Source organism: Dipteris shenzhenensis, chromosome 15, assembly GCF_047967505.1.
Source record: "Dipteris shenzhenensis isolate YYH24624 ecotype China chromosome 15, Dip_SZ_1.0, whole genome shotgun sequence".
NCBI lineage: Eukaryota > Viridiplantae > Streptophyta > Polypodiopsida > Gleicheniales > Dipteridaceae > Dipteris > Dipteris shenzhenensis.
In genome coordinates, this window is record NC_141610.1 from 15,562,181 (window position 1) to 15,582,765 (window position 20,585).

The window sequence follows — 20,585 nt, forward strand, 5'->3', positions numbered from 1 at the left end:
CCACCCAATTACAGTGAAAGGGTGCTTACAAGAAGATGTTAGAAATGCTATATTCAAGATCAGTGGTATTGTGAGGTATGCTTACTATCAAATCGCATTGATTGCATTTTCTTCAATTTAAGTTGAATAATCTGTAGATTGATTATGAATATATCTTACATGGGCATGTGAAATACTAGGTGGATATCTCAAAAAGAGATCTCCATATCGAGCATCGAGAAGGCTAGGGTGGACTCCATCGAAGCCGTATGCTTGCATGAGAGGCGCTTTTCCTTGAGCATTATGATAACTCGAGTGCACTTGCTTCTTGTGCACATAGTTGATGAGGTGGCCATTGCAGGTACCGTTCATAGTCAGTGGATGTTTTTTCTCGAGCAGTTTATGAAAACTTTGAAGGGATTTGTAAGGCAAAGAGCAAGACCGGAAGCAAGCATGGAAGAGGGATGGCTTGTGCAAGATTCATTAGTATATATCATGGAGTTTCTTGCATCCATGGATCCCGATATGATGTAGGCTTGGCATAACAAGGATGATGATTGCATCGTTGGCAAGGTTCCCCAAGGAAAAGAGATTGAAAGAAAGATGAGCGAAGAGACAATTGAGAAATTCAATAAGTTTTGTATCCTCAATAGCACGGAGATGCAGAAGTGGATTGAGAGATATGAAGCGGCCAAAGCAAAAAGAATAAATGCAAGGAGGAGATTCAAGGTAATGTATAGGTGATCGCAACCACATCCACAAGATCTTGCCCTTCTCCCCACTCACATGTCACTTGATTGGCTACAACTGGCTCTACATAAAGCCAAATGCAATGGAGAGACAATAAACGAGCACAAGCGAGAGTTATCATCTGGATGTATGATGCATATAAGTTTCTTACCTCTTGACATAATTAAGTAATTATTTGTGGCAATACACGCTATAAAATAGACGCATCCTCATTGTTTTAATGATGCTCTTTTGCAATACAAAAAGTATAGACAGTGCATTATGGTCATATGGATGACATTTTCGCGTAGAACACATCGATTCAAAGAGAATCACGCTTGATTGTGGAGTCATGGCTAACTTCATACAAGATAGCCGAGCAAGTGCTTCAGATACCAATCTTCTCTCCTCATAGTTGGATTATTGTGAGACCGTATGCAAAATCTATGAAATTCAATAAGTTTGTTGCTGCTTGGCCTTTTAGGGGGTATAGAGTGGCACACATACTACCCCGTGCCAATCCCATGAGACCAACAAACCTTGCCTTTCTCAAAGGGCCAAAAAATCTCAAATGCTGCACATCAAGTGACCACAACATAAACTCCCCACCATAAGAAATGACACCAGGAGATGGCTATAATAGTAAGAAGGCCTACGGGTTCTTCACTGCTATTAAGACCAACTCCCTCATGTAATAGAAGCTAAGTGAGGCTTTGTAGAATTGAACCATATTATTAGGCTTCATAAAAAGGAGAAAGAAATTGAACGTTGCTTTCAAGGGGCGGTTTGCAAAAAAGGATCTACACTAGGGGTGCCCAACATTGAATATGTCATTTAGGCACTTAGGTGTTCTCCTCTCAATTTTGGATATCCTGCTCTTACAACATCCAAAGACCCCCACAGGTGAAGTGCACCTACCCGCGGCAAAGGCTGACATGGGAAAGAAGTTTACTAGTGGGTAATTATGTACAACGTTGATCAAGAAATTATGTGCATCCCTCCTTGCATCATCTTTTGCAATCTTCTCAACATCCACCAAATCAGCAAGGAATAACTAGGTATCTGGAGCAAAGGGAGCTAGAAGATTCATGTCATGGAGCTCCCAAGTCTTGTTGTCACAAGCCATAACTCTGCTTCCAACACTCGAGAAAGGAAGAAAGGGTTTGTGTAGGTGTGAGATGAATTATTCTTGGGAGTCATTGTTGTCATAAGCTGGTCTGAAAAGATTGCATCCTGGTCCTCATTAAACAGACCCTCCAAGTTGCAAAAAGTATGTTGCAACACCTTAGCAGAGTTTGTGTCTAGAATTGAGAAGCAATTCAACCCCAAATTGTCAAGAGAAAGCAGACCAACATGGGGTGGAAGGTTAGAGTACACAAACAAATTCCTCATTATTTCAAGTGATTTCTCAGCAAAGTCCAATAGGGCAGTATTATCCTCATCCATTAACTTCTCCAACGACTCAAGAAGGTGTTTAATGAGAGAGAGGGTCTTCTCAATATTCCCCTTGCCCAAAACCAATATACAACACCAATCATTGAAGGAAAGTTGCATAAGTAACAACTTTATGGAGTCGGGGTGGTTGCTTAGATCCTATGAGTCCAAAGCTATGATAACTTCATGGACCTCTTGTTGAACATTGAAAGTACGGGTTGGCATCCCAAGGAGGGGGCATGAAGAGGCTTAGCATAGTCAAGACCTCTCGAATCATGATGCCAAAAGGAAAGTTGCTGCAATCCAAAATCAATCAAGCCCACTATTAGAGCACAAACTTTTGCTATTTTTGAATAATGTGACTCGTGTGTGTTTGCCCTATTCATAACTACTCTAACTGTGCTCCTATTTTCAATCCCCTAATCCTTTAACTTATGTGACATTACCGACCTCTTCCAAGTTGTGGATGCACAATTGGCAAATCATTATTATGAAAAAATCACCACCATGTCAAAACATTATCCTTCATTCTTGGTGCAAGGGAAAACATCAGCTCTTCCCAAGTAAAAGTGATATAGACATACTATCAACATATGAAGGGTCTTACCCTCCACAAGCAGGTGCTAATCCATTTTTCATGGTCAAAATTCCAATGCATTCCATATCATGTATACTCCTCCAAAAATCGCGCAGAGAAGTATAGGGATCCCTATAGCCAGAGTCTCACATTCAATGTGTGAGCTACTCCCAAGGCATCCAAAGCCTTATGGGGTATCGTGTTTCCACTCCTCGAAGGCACAAAGATCTAGATTCCTTTCTCCTAGGGTATTGCGCACCAAACTCTTCCCCTTCGTTAATTTTGGTGCCAAAGTAACTATGTGTGTGCCTTTCCCATTGATTATACGAGCTAGTACCGTATGTTATCACTACGTTGTCTATTAGGCCACTAATGGTACACTCCAAGTTAGTAATCTACAAGGACCATAATGCATGTGGCTTTTCATGTGTCTTCTCTATCATCCCGAGGGCAACCCTATAGCCCTGGTGTATTTTACCACGTATTATCTTAAAGACACCCAAGTGTCCACTATATGTCCTTAGATGTCTGTGTCTTCGCTTGTCCTCTTCACCGTAAAAATTACCATAGTCACTAAGGGTATGTATTAACATTATGAGGTAACTCGTTCAATTTTCTATTTTCAAAACCATAATGGGGAAAATTAGCACCTATGCATTTATAAGGCCTCCATAGAAATTTTTATCCATCCTCCTTAATCCCACAACTAAGGTTCATATTTCACCTCTAATGAAAACATGAAACCCCGATTACCTAGTCCCTATTGGGGGTTTTTTGGATCATTGTTGGGATGAAGGGTGATTGTTCCTTCTATGTGAGAGACTAGGGGAGTGATTCTGTCCCTCCCATAGCTGTATTAATATTCATCTTGTACTTCCTTACCCCTTGTGTTAATTCCCACAAAGCGTTGCATGGTACTGTTAACACTCCCCATGTCGGGAGATAATATCCCAAGACCCTCATCATTATCACCCTATCAAGGGGCGGGGAGGGGAGGGGTGTGTGTGTGTGTTCCCTCCAGCCACAAACCCACAGGTCCGACACACATTCCCTAGTGAGGGCAATAGACTGCCCCTCACTTGGGAGTGGGTTGTGGACTACTGCCCATGAGTGTCAAGTCAATTAAAGGAGTGATTCCTTATATGCAATGAGTGTTATACATACTGATCCAAGTTTTGATCTTGTCCACATCGAGGTCACATCCCTGGAAAGGTTTCATGTTCCAACCATCCATATCAAAAGTGCAAGGATAATGTATTACAAGAGTTTAAGGGTTATTCTACAGCCTAGACACAGTCCAAGAGGGTCAATGTTTGCTTGGGTTTAGCCAATCGCGGAACTATTTTCGAGGCCATTTTGGGGCCGCAACACAATGCACTCTTGGGTGAATATTTGAATTTTGCACAGACCCACGCTCTCGTCAGAAATTTTCTTGATGTCATGAAGGCACACTGGTGTAATAATGAGATGCAATCTATTTGTTCAAAACACTGCATAGCTCGACACATGGCATCTCTGCACTGCTTCGCATAGCGCAATTTCTAGCCTATGCCGCCTAATCACTTATCATCGCGTAGTCTTTTGCTGCAGCTTTGCCACCTATCACTGGGCACATACCCATGTAAATCATTAAAATTGAAGGTTGGCTTCGAGGGACCACCATGCTGGTTCTTGCTATAATAATTAGATGCAATCTATCATTCTGAACATCGCCATAGCGCTGTCTCTAGCCTGACCACCTGTCATCGTGCAGCCTTTTGCCGTTTCTTTGCCCGCAATTCATGCAAATCATAGGTTGGCTTGGAGAGACTACTGCGCTAGTTTATGGCATAATAATGAGATGCAATCTATCATTCTGAGCATCGCCTCAATGTAGTCTCTGGCCTAACAACCTGTCATCACCCAAAATTCAAGGTTGTCTTGAAGAGACCACCACACTGGTTCTTGGAGTTATAGCTCCGTTACCTATTTTTATGTATTACAGGAGGAGGTCTATGATGACCAACGCACTGGTAAATAAAAGGAGATCTATGAAAGCCACCGCACTAGTTCTTGGAGTTATATATTTGTGTACCAAGGAAAATGTATTTCGTTGTGCAACCAAGCAAAATGCAATTGACGATATGGACCTTGAGGGGTCCCCTCTAGGGGCAAGGGATATATCGACATGCCATTTCTATCCAGTGCATCCTAGATATTGTATAATGCACATCAATATGGCCCTTGCCCCTAGAGGGGACCCCTCAAGGGCCATATCGTCAATTGCATTTTTCTTGGTTGCACAATGGAATACATTTCCTTGGTACACAAATATATAACTCCAAGAACTAGTGTGGTGGCTTTCATAGCTCCGTTACCTATTTTTACGTATTACAGGAGGAGGTCTATGACGACTAGCACACTGGCAAACATAAGGAGATCTATGAAAGCCATCACACTGGTTCTTGGAGTTATATATTTGTGTACCAAGGAAAATGTATTCCATTGTGCAACCAAGCAAAATGCAATTGACGATATGGCCCTTGAGGGGTCCCCTTTAGGGGCAAGGGCCATATCGACATGCCATTTCTATCCAGTGGCATCCTAGATATTGTATAATGCACGTCGATATGGCCCTTGCCCCTAGAGGGGACCCCTCAAGGGCCATATCGTCAATTGCATTTTCAGAAAGTTTAATTGTATTTTTCTAGATGTATCTCCATGCAACCACAATGGTGGGGTCGTTGGAGTTATTTTAGCACTATTTTGGTCATAAACCAAGGAAATTTTAGTCCTTTTCTAGTATTTTATTTCTTGTTGCAGTAAATATAAATGAGGGAAAAAGTACTATTTATCGAGTGAAAATTGAGCAAAAGAGATTACAATGTACATCTACGTCCAATAACAGGTTATATAAAAATTATCAACTTATACCGAGCAAAAACTCGACAATTGTTGAGAACCTTAAAGGCCAAAAGATTACAGGTAGCAGCCATAACCATTCAAATACAAATATAAAAGTTAACAATAGTGCATATTGAGAGCCTCAAATTGAACAAAAAGAGACTACATAAATGACTTAGAGACCAAAATATTACACCTAGTGAGCCAAAAGATCATTGAGAGCCCAAAAGATTACATCTAGCCATTGCTGAGAGCCTCGTTTGAGCAAGAGGGAATTTGTACAACTCAATTTTTCACTAGTTTAGTTTGTTGCATTAAAAAAATATAGGGAGCCAAAGGAGGATGCGATGGAGAGGCCGAAGACCATGCACATTGCCAAGACTCAGATTACGACCCCAACAAGTCAAGAGTACTCTGCTCTAAAAATATTGAGGCCTTGGTAAAAATTTAGCGGGAACCCATACAGCATAGCCATAAAGAGGCCCTCTATGAGCATGTCATCTAAGGTGATGACATTCAAATGTATGGGGAATCGCCTGTGGAAACGAAGGGTCTCCACTAGTGCTAGCATTTCTACTCCAGGTGAGCGCAATGTAATCACCCTATATGAGAAGGCAGATATTATTGGGATCATAGAGCATCGAGGGGGGGGGGGGCATGCTAAAGATGGGTGGGTGAGCAGCAGATGAGCAAGGGAGCAGATGCAATGACGAGAGTTGGAGGAGGGAGCAAGGAGCAAAGTAGAGCAGTGGCAAAAAAGAGCTAGAGGAGGGTGTGGAGCAAAGTAGCAGAGCATGTGGAGCAAAGTAGCAGAGCATGGGCAGATTAGAGCAACGTAGTAAAATGCCAAATGCCATAGATCTTATATATATTATAAAGTTCGAGCCACCACAGTGGTTGGAGCCCGGGGTTCCATCCATATTAATTGTTTGCAAGCCACTACGGTGGAATCCCCTAGATGAGCTGGTAATTATGAAGAAGATGCCATGTGGTGCCACTCCAGTGGCTGGTAATTAACTGCCAGCCCAATGGAATCTTAGCCATGATAGACATGGCTGATGAGAGCCACCACCACCGAGCAGTATTTCCCACAAAGGTAAAACATGAAGCTCTAATCACTCATTACCATGTCTAATCACTCATTACCATGCACTCTAGTTCTCTACTGAGCATGCGAGCCCGGTGACTGGTAATTTTTATTGCACTCATAGTGATCATGCATGCTAAAGCACGGTGGTGGGTGAGCGGTGGCATGGTGGAATCGTAGCCATGACAGACATGGCTGATGATAGCCACCACCATCAGGTAGTAATTCCCACAAAAGTAAATCATGAAGCCTAATCACCTCTAATCCCTCATTACCATAATTTACTAAAGTCGTAGTAATCATGTATGCAAGCTCAGTGGTGGTAACTGGAAGCTTAGTAATTAACTACCAGCCCAGTGGTTGGTAATCAACTACCAACCCGGTGGTTGGTAATTAACTACCAGCCCGGTGGGTCTTAGCCGCCACCACAAACGTGCCTGGGAATCTTAGATGCCACCACCTCTAATCATTCATTACCATGCAAGTCAATACTGCTGCCTTGAATTATTCGAAATTCAGGCCAACCACCGCGGTGGCTCTCACCTTGACAATGTAGTTGGGCTACAAACTGCTATTCCATTCCCTTAACCATTTCCTCTTCTATCCCTCTCGAACATTTTGTTCTCCCTTGAAATCTCAAGCCTCCACTATTCCATTTCCTTCATTGCTTCATCTTCTATCCCTCTCAACCATTTCTTTCTCACTTGCAATCGGACTGCAAATTCAAGTCTCGACTATTCCATTTCCTTCACTGTTTCATCTTCTATCCCTCTCAACCATTTCTATCTCCCTTGCACTCTTCTTGCAACTTCTATCCCCTCTCGTAATGGACCTTGCAAAGTCCCCGAGCTCCTCACACAATCTTTCCTCCCCCTCTGTAGCACAGTACGAGAGCCCCTCCTCCCCTGATCTTGAAATCGTGACATATGGGGGCTTCTCTCTCGCTCTTCAAAAGCCCAATTTGGATGCTCTCCAAAACTTCACTAGGTTGGTACAGGAGGTGAACGTGGAGGGGGCAACTAGTCTGTCAAGGTCAAAAGATTACCATCAATGAAAGCGTGATTGAAAATGCTCTAGGAATTTCTAGAGGCAGTTTGCAAGCACACCTTTTCGAGAAGTAATGGAAGAGACAGGATATTCTAGATGTATACCCCAACGTTCAAATTAGTAAAGATGGTGGAGTCAAGATTTCAAGCTTGCCAACAGACCTCTAAGATGTGCTGAAGAAGACCATTCACTTCTTTCCTGATACGAGGGGAACCTGCAAGTTCTGGCAGGTTCAAGCAGCAGTAGAGCAACTGAAAGGACGTGATGTATCTTTCTCAAGGTCGATCTCCAAAAGCGTGTTAACCAACCTAAAGAATTGCATGGATGGCAAATCCCAATTATCATCTCAGTCTATTGGAGTTGCAAAAATGCACCTAATGGCATCTACTCTCAAAGGGATTTTTGAGCAATACGATAAGCAGATGTCTCAAAAGGTGACTTTTCTATTAGAGAAAGCCACCGATGCAGCAAAGGCAACACAACTTGAGAAAAGTCTCAAGGAAGGTGCAAAAGCCAAGGTAGAGGAGGCACAAGAGCAAGCTGAGGCCGCTACAAAATTGGTCAACATGGAAAGGCATAGAAGAGAAGAAGCAAAGAAGCGCATGAAGGAGCTCCGAGATAGGCTCGAAGAAGTGAGAAATGATGGGGACATGGTAGACAAGGAGCTCGAAAAGATGTGAAAGGATCTTGAAGATCAAAGAGCCAAAAAGGAGGGTCTTTACAAACGGCTCTGTAGCAACATGCAGAACGCATTAAACATTGAAAAAGACCAGATGATGGAGGAGCTAAAAAGGGAAAATGCAGAAACCATAAAGGTGATGCAAGAACTGCGAGAGAGCTTCAAGGCTAGGAAGGATGGGGTAGAGAGCAGCCGGGGTAGAGAAGACAATGAGGCAACTCCCTAGGCCAGGAAGGATGCAGAGAGCAACCACGGTGGAGCAAGTTCTAGCCACCATGGTGGAGCAATTTACAGTAGCCACGATGAGGGTTGTTTTTTCAAAACACTATTGGAAGTCTAAAGAGCAAGCTACAAGACCCTGCAAGACGAGCAAGATAGATGTTTGCACGAGCTTGCCATGGCTTTCAACAGTTATGAAAAGCAATCCATTGTCCTGAGAGATTTCCAAACTAGTGGAAGTCTTAGAAACCGCCCATGAAGATATTTTTCAGCGATTTATACAGCTTCAACAGATGCTGAGGGATTCAGATGAAGCTGTTGCATAGAGTGAGCAAAAAGTGGAGGAGATAAAGGAGAATATCTGTAGACTTAGGATGAGGGAGGAAGGAATCAAGAAGCAACTTCGTCATGTATAGAGCAAGACTGTGGTATTGACGACCGCAATAGTTAAATTGGATGCCTATCCTGCTATGCAGCAAGGTCTAAAATGCATGGTTGGCCATAACCCCATCATGTGACTAATGTATCCGATGGCCTACATGCTACCACCCTATGCAGGTTTTTTGCTTTGGAGTGTTTGTGTATACAAAATCGCCATGTAGAGAATGCCACTTGCCATTGCCCAGGTCATGGACAAATCAAATGTGCCTGCCTGCTACAGCTATCTACGATGAGAAAGTAGATGCTATAGCTCAATTTGCCATTTGGGAGATCTTAAAGACAAGGAGCTCAAATTGAAGAAGTCCAAGACCGAACCTGACTGCGAGGAAAAGGAGCCTAAAGGGAGGAACTAGCCCCCTTCAGGAAAGGAGCAAGAAGGGTCGAGCCTGCAACCAAGAAGCTCAAATCAAGGAAAGAGGAAGCGACATAAAGGGAAGGGTGGGCCCTTGCAAGAAGGAACCAGCCCCAGTAATTGAGATTGTAATCTATGTAATCTGTGTGTAATATCTATTGAATTGTTAATCTTCTCCAGATTTTACTTGGGCAATGTTTTCTCAGCTATGTGACTAGATAGTGTCCTTTGATCCATGCTAGCACGGTGATAATAATGAGACGAAAGATTTTGATTTGACAAGTAATGTGAGACAAAAGATTTCATTTAGATCACTAATGTGAGACTAAAAGAATTTGATTAGTGAACTAATGTGAGATGAAATATTTTGATTAGACACCTAATGTGAGACGAAAGATTTAGATTAGACAACTAACATGAGACTGAAGAATGAGAAGGTCAGGCTCAATGAACTCTCTCCCTATTTAAGTACAGTATTTAAGTACAGTGCAGACACAACTAAGAGTCCATTATGAAATCTAGCCCCAAAACTCTGTACACCGATCCACTTACTGCGAATCTATGGCATATCCAAAAGACTTTGGAATGCTTTTGTTCTATCTGAAAAACAATGTTGGATGGCATCCTTGTAGAAACAGACCCGGAGAAGGAGGAGGAAAATAGCTGCAAGGAGGACATGCTTTGGTGGTGGGTGTATTACTTGGAGTTGGCACAAACGGTGAATATTAATTTCCTTGGCTATTGTTTTTTCTACTCCTTTAAGGTACTTGTTAGGCTCATGATGTAGGTTTCTTTTGGTAGGACATGATAGAGGCACGAAGATGTATAGAGCACAAAGAGTAGGATGAAGAGGACCCCCAGTGAAAGGAGGAGTTACTATGGGCGTATAAGTCGGCAAAGTCAAGCAAGCAATGTGTAATCCGAGTGTGTAAAGAGGTCTGCCATTGTGCAGCATACTGGCCTCAAGAGCTGGGAGATGCTTGCTATAGAGAGGTTGATAAGATAGTTGGGAGTCTGGAATTTCCTTGAAAAATCAAAATTTCATTGTGTTTTAAAATAATAAAAATATTGCATGCATTTCTTGAAGTTGTGGATTTTCTCATGGTGCTCATAATACCTAATTTTATATCAGCCTGCTTCCATGTTAGTACTTAAATGTTTTAAGTAGCCCAGTGGTTGAAATCTGACGGCTAACTATAACCAGTCTAAAGGGCACTAGCACTGTGTAACAAATTTTAGGATAGCATGGCAGTAGTGTACGGATAGCATGATAGTAGTACAGGATTAGTGCAGAGGATAAGTTATCGCTAGCACGGTGGTTGGTTGCACTAGGATATGAACATCCACGAGCATGGTGGTTTGCTCTTATTATTACAGATGAATGGATTCGTTACGGGAAACCAGCGTGGTGGTTGTTGGGATATACTAAAAGTAAGCATGAGATGAAATCTAACGGTTAGCAAGATGATAAACAGTCTAAAGGGCATTGCTTTAGTATAGCACTGTGCAATAAATTTTAGGATAGCACGGTAGTAGTGTAGGGATAGCACGGTAGTAGTGCAGGATTAGTGCAAGATAAGTTATCGCCAATGCGGTGGTTGGTTTACACTAGGATATGAACAGCCACCAGTGTGGTGGTTTACTTCTATTATTACAAGATGAATGGATTTGTAGGTTGTGTGGATTCATTATGGGAAACCAGCATGGTGGTTGTTGGGATATACTAAAAACAAGCATGGGTTTTACCGTTTGGGATTTACAAAAAGAATTTAATAAAACCAGCACAGTGGTTGTTTGGGATATACTAAAAAGAAGCAGTCTCAATACAAATTCCATTTTGTAGGACAAGTGGACAGATTGTTTCCTTGCAATGAGACTACATACATTTTCTTAGTACTATCTCAGTCGTCCTCATCCACCGCTCCAAGACACCCCGAGATGTGCTCATGTGTGTCTAAATCCAATTAGAAGATACTCTTGCCCTTGTTTCATTATGGCACAGGTTGCATCTGGAACTTCATAGCTCTTACTAGATGAGAGTACACACGTTTGTGGGCTCTTATGTAGGAGTTCATAATTGCGGCCTCTCTTGGATGTTTTTTTGTACCAAAAAGCTCCGACTACTACATCCCACTTCTCATAGGTTGTTCCCCAATTATCCTTAAATGTTTCCTCGACCTTAGACTTAGGTTTTGTGCACTACAACAAAAAGTATGGGTCATCTTCCTCGTTCTCCCTAGAATCTGTGACAACTGCAAAGTTATCCCCCGCTTCCAGATAGTCAGTGAGGTCATCAAAACTCTCCCCAAACTGTGGCGAGTCATTTATCTCTCCATTGTTTGTCACTCCATCTGAACGTAGAGGGAAATCTTAAACTCGCTCCCATGTCTTCGCAGTTGCAATGTTCTCAAATTCTTCATGATCCCCTATGATGCACGCACTACAGAAACAAGAAAGTTTTCTCATTTTAATCAGTTGGTTGTTTGAAAAGCCCCATATGATGTGCAGACCACGAACTCCTTTAATTTTCCCGCAATTGTGCCGGCTCCTCCTTTACACCTCATCCACTTTCACTTCATGGAACACTTTGTGTACTATAGTATTCTTAAGGCTTTGTTTACTATATGTTGAATGTGCACATGTGGAGAGGTTGGTTGTAAGCCATGTTACAACATCATGGGCATCATTGAGTTTTTCTTGAGGGCATGTTAATTGGTGTTTAAACAGAGCTTGCTTAATAACAGCGCCGCATCCATCATGTTCACCCTTGCCATGGCTAGACCCAAAGAAATTCCACATCATGTCTAGATGGGTCAGGGATTTGAACCTTGAGACGAAGTAGAATCCACGTGCTGATTTAAATTGAGAGGCAGCACCATCTGACTACACCCAATGTTGTTTTATATTTTTTGCATGGGGATTTTCCTTTTTCATCCATTCCCAATGCAATAGAAAAGCATGCTGCACAAATAGGGTGTCATGTTCCCTATCATCTGAAATGTAGAAATGGTAAGTGTGTTGCATTGACCTGGACTCCTGTGAGTCAGCAAGCAGTTTGGCATCAGGCTGGAAGAATCAAGCAAATGAATGTACGTGATATGCACAAGAATCATTGTCTACTTGTTGTACCAGTGAGCACTTTGTATCTCATCTTGTTCTTGAAAAGAATACTTTTCTGCAAAATCTATGATAGATATAATAGTGTCACGGGGAAAATTGGCAAGGCACATCTTGAACTGCTTATCTTGCTAGCAACTGGCCGTGAAATTATGAAGCACATATTTTGGGATGGATTGAACCACGTGACCTACAAGCTCCCTTGGCTAGGTGCTCTTATATGACAGTAGCCATCTCTTTTTATCAGATCCTTCAACATAGAGCAACGTGGTTGTCTTCCCTCATTTCATTTGGACAGACATTGAATGTCTTCTTCTTCAGCTTCAAACTGCAATGCTTGCATGTGCTGCGAATGCATTCAATCCTGTGCCACTCACAGTCTCCCTTTGGACAAACCACTAGCTCCCACAGAGACACATCCTCATAAATAACATTTCCAAAGGGAAATTTCCTACAACCCTCGCTCTTACTTCGTGGTAGAAGACTTTCAACATTTCCAGTATATTTGAATCAACTGGGTCACTATCACAATTGATAGGAGCCAGCCGCTTTTTATCTTCCCACGTGCGCTAGGCAAGGGGACGAGAAGAGTGTGTGTGTGTGTGTGTGTGTGTGTGTGTGTGTGTGTGTGTGAATATATGAGATACACATGACAAGTTACAAAATGTTATAATATGAAGAATCATGACGAATATTCCTAATTAGAACATAAGGAATGAGATTCCAATGACAAACTTGAATAGTTATTCAACCAACAACGCTCCCACTTGCCACCATCCACAGTTTAAGTTACAGATAAATCATGTCTTAAACAATAAGGGAAAATATGCATCCTAGGATTGTTGAATGTCCAAGTAAAGTGTAAGCAAGAATAATCCAAGGTAACACATACAAGTACTGAAAATCCCTAATACACAGTTTTAAATATTAATTTCAATATTACAAGCACACCAACCATAATCCATCAAAAAAGTATGGTCCGAGGTCAATCGTATGTAGTAGTCAAGGCAAGAACCCAAAACACCAAAGAATCTCAAAGGAAGCCATTAAAGATGATGGAAAGTTTTGAAAGTAAAGGAATTTATGCTTGACCAAATAGTAGACTACACATAATCAATTAAAGACAAGGCCAACGACTTGGAGTAGTCAATATTATAAAGTGCATGAAATAAAACTTTGATTTGTTGCTACTCCTCGAAGGAGAGAAAGAATGTGACCACATTCCCACCTTTCCCAAGAAATGTATCTTTATTTAGAAGAAAACATATGCATACACCGTTCATGTAGAGGAGACAAAAATGGCACATAGAAAGCACGCAAGTTCATTCTTATCAAAAGATACAAAGAATCCTATGGAATCGCTAGTTCTTATAGAAGAATCATGCATCGTAGAGTGCAAGTTCTTTTTTATCAAGGAGACCTAGCATCTCATAGAAGCACTAGTTCTTACACAAAAGTTCTTTCATACTAAAAAGACATAGCATCTTACCAAATTGCTAGTTCTTAGAAATGTAGCATCATGTATAAGAAGAAGCAAGCATCATATATAAGGAGCACGACTTCATACAAAAGCAGACATACGATCATATAGATGCATGTTCAATAGAAGCTCAAATACTTGAAGAGAGATCGTGAGGCTTTTGATAGGCCAAGCGATCATAAGCAGAGACATACCTTCATGTTAGAGAAGGAAGGCCCAATCTTATGTATGATGGAAAATGTACTTTTAAATAGCATGAATGCAATTTGATATAGAAGGAGATATGAATATGTTTTGAAACAATGTCATATTTAAGGAGTATATAAGAAGCACCCATTATGACATATATGCTCAAATAAGAGACCCACAAGATCCATGTAAAGAAATCGAACGATTACCAAATGATGGTGCGGTGAATTTTACTCATGTGATGTCAAGAACATCTCACCCTTTAGGTTCCGCAATGTGAATCTCAAGGCTACTTCATGAATGAAGTGCACTTGCAGCCAGATGCTTCACATAAACCACTAAGGAAAATTAATAGTCAGCTAACCAATCCAAAAACTAAAACATCCCAAATGACGACTTCTATTAAGGGGTGTAAGGTTTCAATGCCTCTTCTATCTATAATGTGTTATCTCAATTCCAAACTCATAACATATAAAAATTACAACCATAACGGAGCCAATTAAGGGATCTTTCAAATGTGCATGTGTCTACGCATGCACTCACATCCACATGCACGCACACCTGCTCACACATGCACGCTTGCACGGAGCTTGCATGCGCGTGCGTGCGTGCGTGCACACACACACACTCACACACATTGATTGTGTCCCTAGTCTAGCAAACATGGAGGGAAGATCCATAGGGCCTCATTTGTGCATCAACACGTTCATGATACTATTGTGTCTCTCATTTTGAGCCTCGACTAAGCCATGGGTGGTTGCCAGCACGGGTGCCCTACCTAAATTACTTGCCCAACTATTTAAATGGAAAAACATGCATTTTTGGATAGTAAAGGGCTAATCTCACCTATTTTGGGGATGTCATATTGTAGTCTTCTAATGAAACATCATACATCTATTTATGCATGCAAAAATACAAAGATCATAGATATATAAGTCCTTGTTTCCCTGTTTATAGGATGGGTGTACGAGGCGTGTCCTAGATTTAAATACGTAGACACTGTGGCATTAAATCAATAATATCTCCCTCACTATCTATCAGATGCCATAAAATATTAGAAAAATATGCATTTTTTGTCCCCGTAATTGAAGGTACTCAAATATAATATATACACATTTGAATATATAGGGTGTTCATGGACACATAAGGTTATGTCACCCAAGTATTAAACATGTAATCTAGTGGCTAGATCTTGTGAGATCTACTTTTGATTTCTACCTCAAGTTGTAAGAGGGTTGGCTAGCTAAATTGAAAATAGTATTTATAAAAAACTCTAAGTATATCCAAATCCACAAGGATAATAGTCCTTGATGTGATAAAGCTATGAAAAACAATTTGGTAAAGTTTGAGTAAGGAAAGGGTAAAATTTGACCTCCCCACGTGAAAAATACTCTATAGAGAGAAAAAGGGCCTCATTAGCAAAGTACCAAGGCTCCATAGGTTTGGTATTAGGCTAGAAATGCCAAGGCTAGAGGAATAACAATTCTAGTGGCAAGCTAAAGGTTGGGCCCAACTTGTCCAGGTAGAAGGACCTTCTAGGCTGACACAAACAGATATGTGAGATGCCAAAGCGTCAATAGATAGCCCTCTTTCCATATCATAATGCCACATCAACAATGGTTAGCTCATTGACTTGCCAAATCATCATCCACAATCAACATGGACGCCACCTTCCCTTGCCATCTCATACTGCCACCCAGACAAAAGGACACATGATTAAGTGTCATTTTCCACCTCATATGTGGTGACACCTCTTAATGTACACATCATTTGCCATCTCACACATCATGCCACATAACCTGCCAACTAGTACAGTTGCCCCTTCTCTCGCACTATAAATTGATGGCCTTGCCCATTCCAATTATGATGGTAGTCCCTAGTATTGTTAACCCTCCTCCAACAACGTGTGGCTATTAGGATCCTTCTGCTTGAAAAGGTTGATGGCATAGGTCATCTTTTCTATGAATTTGCTCTTTGCTTTATATGGTGTGTCCCATCCTTATCTTTTCCCCCATTACTATCCTCTTGAGTGGAGGGTTCACTTTTGGCCTCTCTATTTGAATTATCCCCAAAACTTTCATTTAAAAAATCATCAAGGGGGTCCTTTATAGGCTAGCACTCTTTTTCTTGTTTCTTTGTATTGACTAATTTTTTCTTCTTCTTGGGGCTGGGGGGCCTTTGTATTGAGTGGTTGCAAGTTGCAACTTCACACATCAGCCACTTCATCTTACAACGGTTAGCAAGACAAGTAAATGGTTTTTAGATGTAGATAGGTCGGGTTGTCATGCTATTCTCCTCTCTTTCTATCTGGCACTCAAGGGGGAACTAGGACATATATAACCCTAGAGCGTCCATTCCATAAAAAGTGTTAACTTGTTGAAGAACCCAAAGCCAAGTGCCTTTCTTTTGTCTTGTTGTCCATAGCTCTCAAACAAGCAAGCTATCAACAAAACCAATTGCTTATGAGAACAACAAAAAATATACATCACGACACTTCCAATGTGCCCACATCGCTTGTTCTAAGATTTTTCTAAACTTTGATGAGGAAGACAAAACCTATTCTTTCAAGGATTGGCACACTCAAAGAGCTAATTGTCCATACAAATATGATTCAGAGGAGGGCAACATTTCGTCCTTACCCTCGATGGAGTGATGCCTCCAATCATTCCTTGAGTTCAACTCAATCAAGGTTATTTTGATTCAATGTGAGAATGCCTAATGAACTGTATACTGAACATTTGAAAGTGGACAATGGAAATTGGAATGATCAACGAGAAGATGAAGTGCATGCCAACGAGATGGGGATCAAAGTTGAATCATGTATAGTAGCCTAACCATGATGAGTGGTTCCGTCATAAATTGTTAGAGTACACATGCCCTTGTACAAGTGCATGTGCCTTCTAGTCACCTTAGTCATGGGGTAGGTGGATGCATGCACATACAAGTTGTGTCACCTTCGACCTCCATCCCAACTTTGGGCTTGTCTTTGGGTTTGGCTTTGGTTTTTGCTTTGGCTTCAGCCATAAGTCCGTCTTCATGATCAAGTTTTCTTTCACTTAGGCTTCAAATAATTAGCATGATTGGTACTCGATGGTTTGGAAATGGTGCTCCCACAAGTAACTATTGTGGAACTGAGAATGTGGCCAAAGAACATCAAATTCAGTAGTCCAGCTTCTCCATTCATAGAAATAAAGGATGACTTTAGCTTGTATTTAATCTTGGTCTTTGGGTTCATTGGCTTTAGCCTTAGCTTGGGCACCCACACAAGAGAAAGAGAACTTCAATTCCCTGCACGTGGCTTGGAGTGGTCCAAATGCTAGTGAGACTTGAGATAGGAAATCCTGGCTAGAAGGCCAATTCAAGGCTTCAATGACCGCATGCATGTCATCCATATTTTGTCATGGGTGCAGATGCCTGCTAGCCCCACCCATTCAGCTCATTGTATCTGGTTTTTTCACTCTTATAGACCCTTCAATAAATCTTTCTTTCTGCAACTATACCTAATGTATCACAAGCCTATCCTAGAAACCTGACCTCAATCATGACCCATCAAAATGACCAGTGTTTGGTCATGCAAGTGGAGGGTGTAGCCTTTGCCTCTTCCGAAGTCTCTTCTTCCCAGCTACTTTTTTATCTCTATATGAGAGACGTGCACATGGAGGTGTAGCCTAGTTAACTTTTGCCTCTATGGAAGTCTCTTCTTCCCAACTACTTTTTTCTCTCCATAAGAGAGATGCGCACAGAATAACCTGGTCTGAGAAAGAACAGCCAAAGAAAATTGAATCTGACCATCCCATTAGGGCCAATTATTATTATGAAAAGCCAACATCCATTTAATTAGCAGCATCACACAACCTTTTTCTTGACATGTTTTATCACAAGAAACTGAAACAATCCTATTTACCTATTCACTTCTGCTCCCGATTCCTATTAATTAATTTCTGTATTGCCTTCCCTCCCTCCCCGGCTCCCAATTAACCTAAGAATATGCGTCGATTAATTCACTAAGAATCGCAATTAACCTCAGAATCCTACTCCGCAGGCTTCCCTTCTCCTATCGCATTGATCATCCCACCCTCAGCCCTCCCCTCTCCCTCTCCCACCTCCTTCCACTCAGCCCTCCCCTCTCCCTCACCCTCTCTCCCCTTTGAGGCATAGAGAGGCTTCCACATGCCCTCCTGCTCGAGAGCCTTTCAAAGGCCCTCCTCCTCCTCTACCCTCCTCTCTTCAGCCTGCCCTGCTTTATAGCAGGCTGCAGAAACTTCTCCAAGAAGCTCCCCAATTGTCTCGAATCTTCTGCACTGAATTACCTTACGTATCACGCGGCCAATAATTAGCTTAATTTTTTCATACCTCTCCCTCCCCCCACGCTACACAAATTAATTAATACCCCTGAATTCAATCTGGGGTACCTAATCTGGACATGTTTCATCATTGTTAGCTGAAAGTAACTATTTTCTATGCAAAAAAATGTACAGCTGACTCCATCTTTAAGAGTGTGTCCACGGAGCTTGATACAAAGAGGATAGAATAAATAATGTACACAACTTTATTTCTCACTGGTTTTCCAAAAGAACTACAAGGGTAAATGATAAAAGCCCTTTTATCAATACTTCCTTTCAAGACATTAGATACTGACTACAACAGCATTTGTTGAGCCTCCACTTAAAGAATGTGCACTTTTGGCTTGTTCTGTAACAAGTTCTTTCTCACTTGATTGTGCCACATTACTATCATCATTGTCAATTTCACATACACTGTCAGGACCCTCTCTAAAATTGGAACTGTCAGCTTGACCGATTCCTGGTGTGTTAGAGCTCTGATGTAAAACCTGAAAAAAGTGACAAGAAAAAAGTCAGCACTGAGATACTGATAGTGACTTTAAGCTGTCAACTTTTTTCCTAGAACAGCATCAGAAACAAGCTTCATATAACCCGTAATTTAAATTCCAAAAAAGATCCTGGACGAAGGAATGGAATGGCCACATACTTGCTCTCTCAATATAGTTCTGTGGAAGGGTCTCCAAAGGATACAAGTCTAACATTGTGTGTGTGTGTGTGTGGGTGTGTGGGTGTGTGTCACCAAACAGTGTGTGTTGGTGCATGTGCATGTGCATGTATCAAATTAGATTTTCTGTAAATGCACAAAAGAATGATGAGGGAGAAAGGGGTGGCGGTTGGGGTTCAAAAGGGGGGGAAATGAGTGCACTGAAGGGGGAGAGGGGGGGGGGGGGGGCAGCAGCGGAAACGAGTGCATTGAAATTAAATAAAAATAGCTTAGTAAGCAAAGCTACTCTTATTATCACATCCCCTCTAGGATCTAATCTTAAACACAGTCCAGACACCAAACGCAATCAGCATAACATAATAGAGGTCAGCATGTGACTCATCCCAGCCAGCCCCAAGCACGTGGCTACACATCAGACTCCCACAAGCCTATGCCCATAGCTTTGGCACCCCATACCACCAGAACCCATTCCCAAGAAGCCATCGGCGTAATATCTTGTGATCCGCCATGTAGAAGGTAGGAGTCTACAAAAAGATTCAGACCAAACCATCCAGAGGGGTGTGTACATTGAATGGCCAACACAAAAGCCTCGGCCACTCTTATATAGAAGAGCATCTCGCTTTATGGAAAGCGTCCTTTGCTAAATATAGCCAGCTGTTCCTTTGCTTCAAGTCCTCTAGTATGTTGCAGGATGTTGAAAGAAATTTGCAAGTATATGAGAAAGAGTTGCTGGCTATGGCTCTTGCTCTCACTGTGGGGGAGAATTACTTGCTAAGGGCTGATTTCACTGTGCAGACAGATCATCAGACCTTGAGATGTTTTCCTTGCTCAAACTAGGTTGTTTGAGAAGCATATGCGTTGAGTCCTGAATTGGATGCATTGAAGGACTAGTATGTAGAGGATGAGGAGTCTGCAAGGTTCGAGGATCAGTTGTCTAATGGACAGCAGCATTTGTATTATACTTTCAGAGATGGATTCTTTCAGATGCATGGTCGTCTGTGGTGTTACAAGCAGTTTGGGCCCAGCATGCAGGGCATCGATGTAACTGATGCTTTAGTGAAAGCAGTGCAGACTTTCTTTGGCCAGCTTTGTGACAAGAGATGGATGCTTTTGTAGATCAGTGATGTAGCTGTGTTTGAAGCTACCGGATCTTTGAAGGATTCATAATGCTTGAAATGTGAATCTTCTCAAATCTTTCTGCTGTCAATTCTTTTGAATTGGTGACACTTTATATGTCATAACCTACCAGATAGCTATAATGACTAGCTTCATATCTAGATGCTTCTTCTACAGAGTAGTTGCACAGTCCACGATGACACATGACATGTTCAGCTTTGATATGCTCGGCATGCAGTCATACACACC

At 41.6% G+C, this 20,585-nt stretch overlaps 1 protein-coding gene across 1 annotated transcript in view; it reads right to left on the minus strand.

Annotated features, from left to right (window-relative positions):
• Positions 1-18,739: 18,739 nt before the first annotated feature.
• Positions 18,740-20,585, minus strand: part of LOC147893432 (uncharacterized) — a 101,978-nt gene continuing 100,132 nt past the window's right edge. The window contains exon 10 of the mRNA XM_087386203.1: positions 18,740-19,044. Within this exon, the coding sequence (XP_087242329.1) occupies positions 18,841-19,044 (204 nt within the window). The 3' untranslated portion in view covers positions 18,740-18,840. The remainder of the gene's footprint in view (positions 19,045-20,585) is intronic.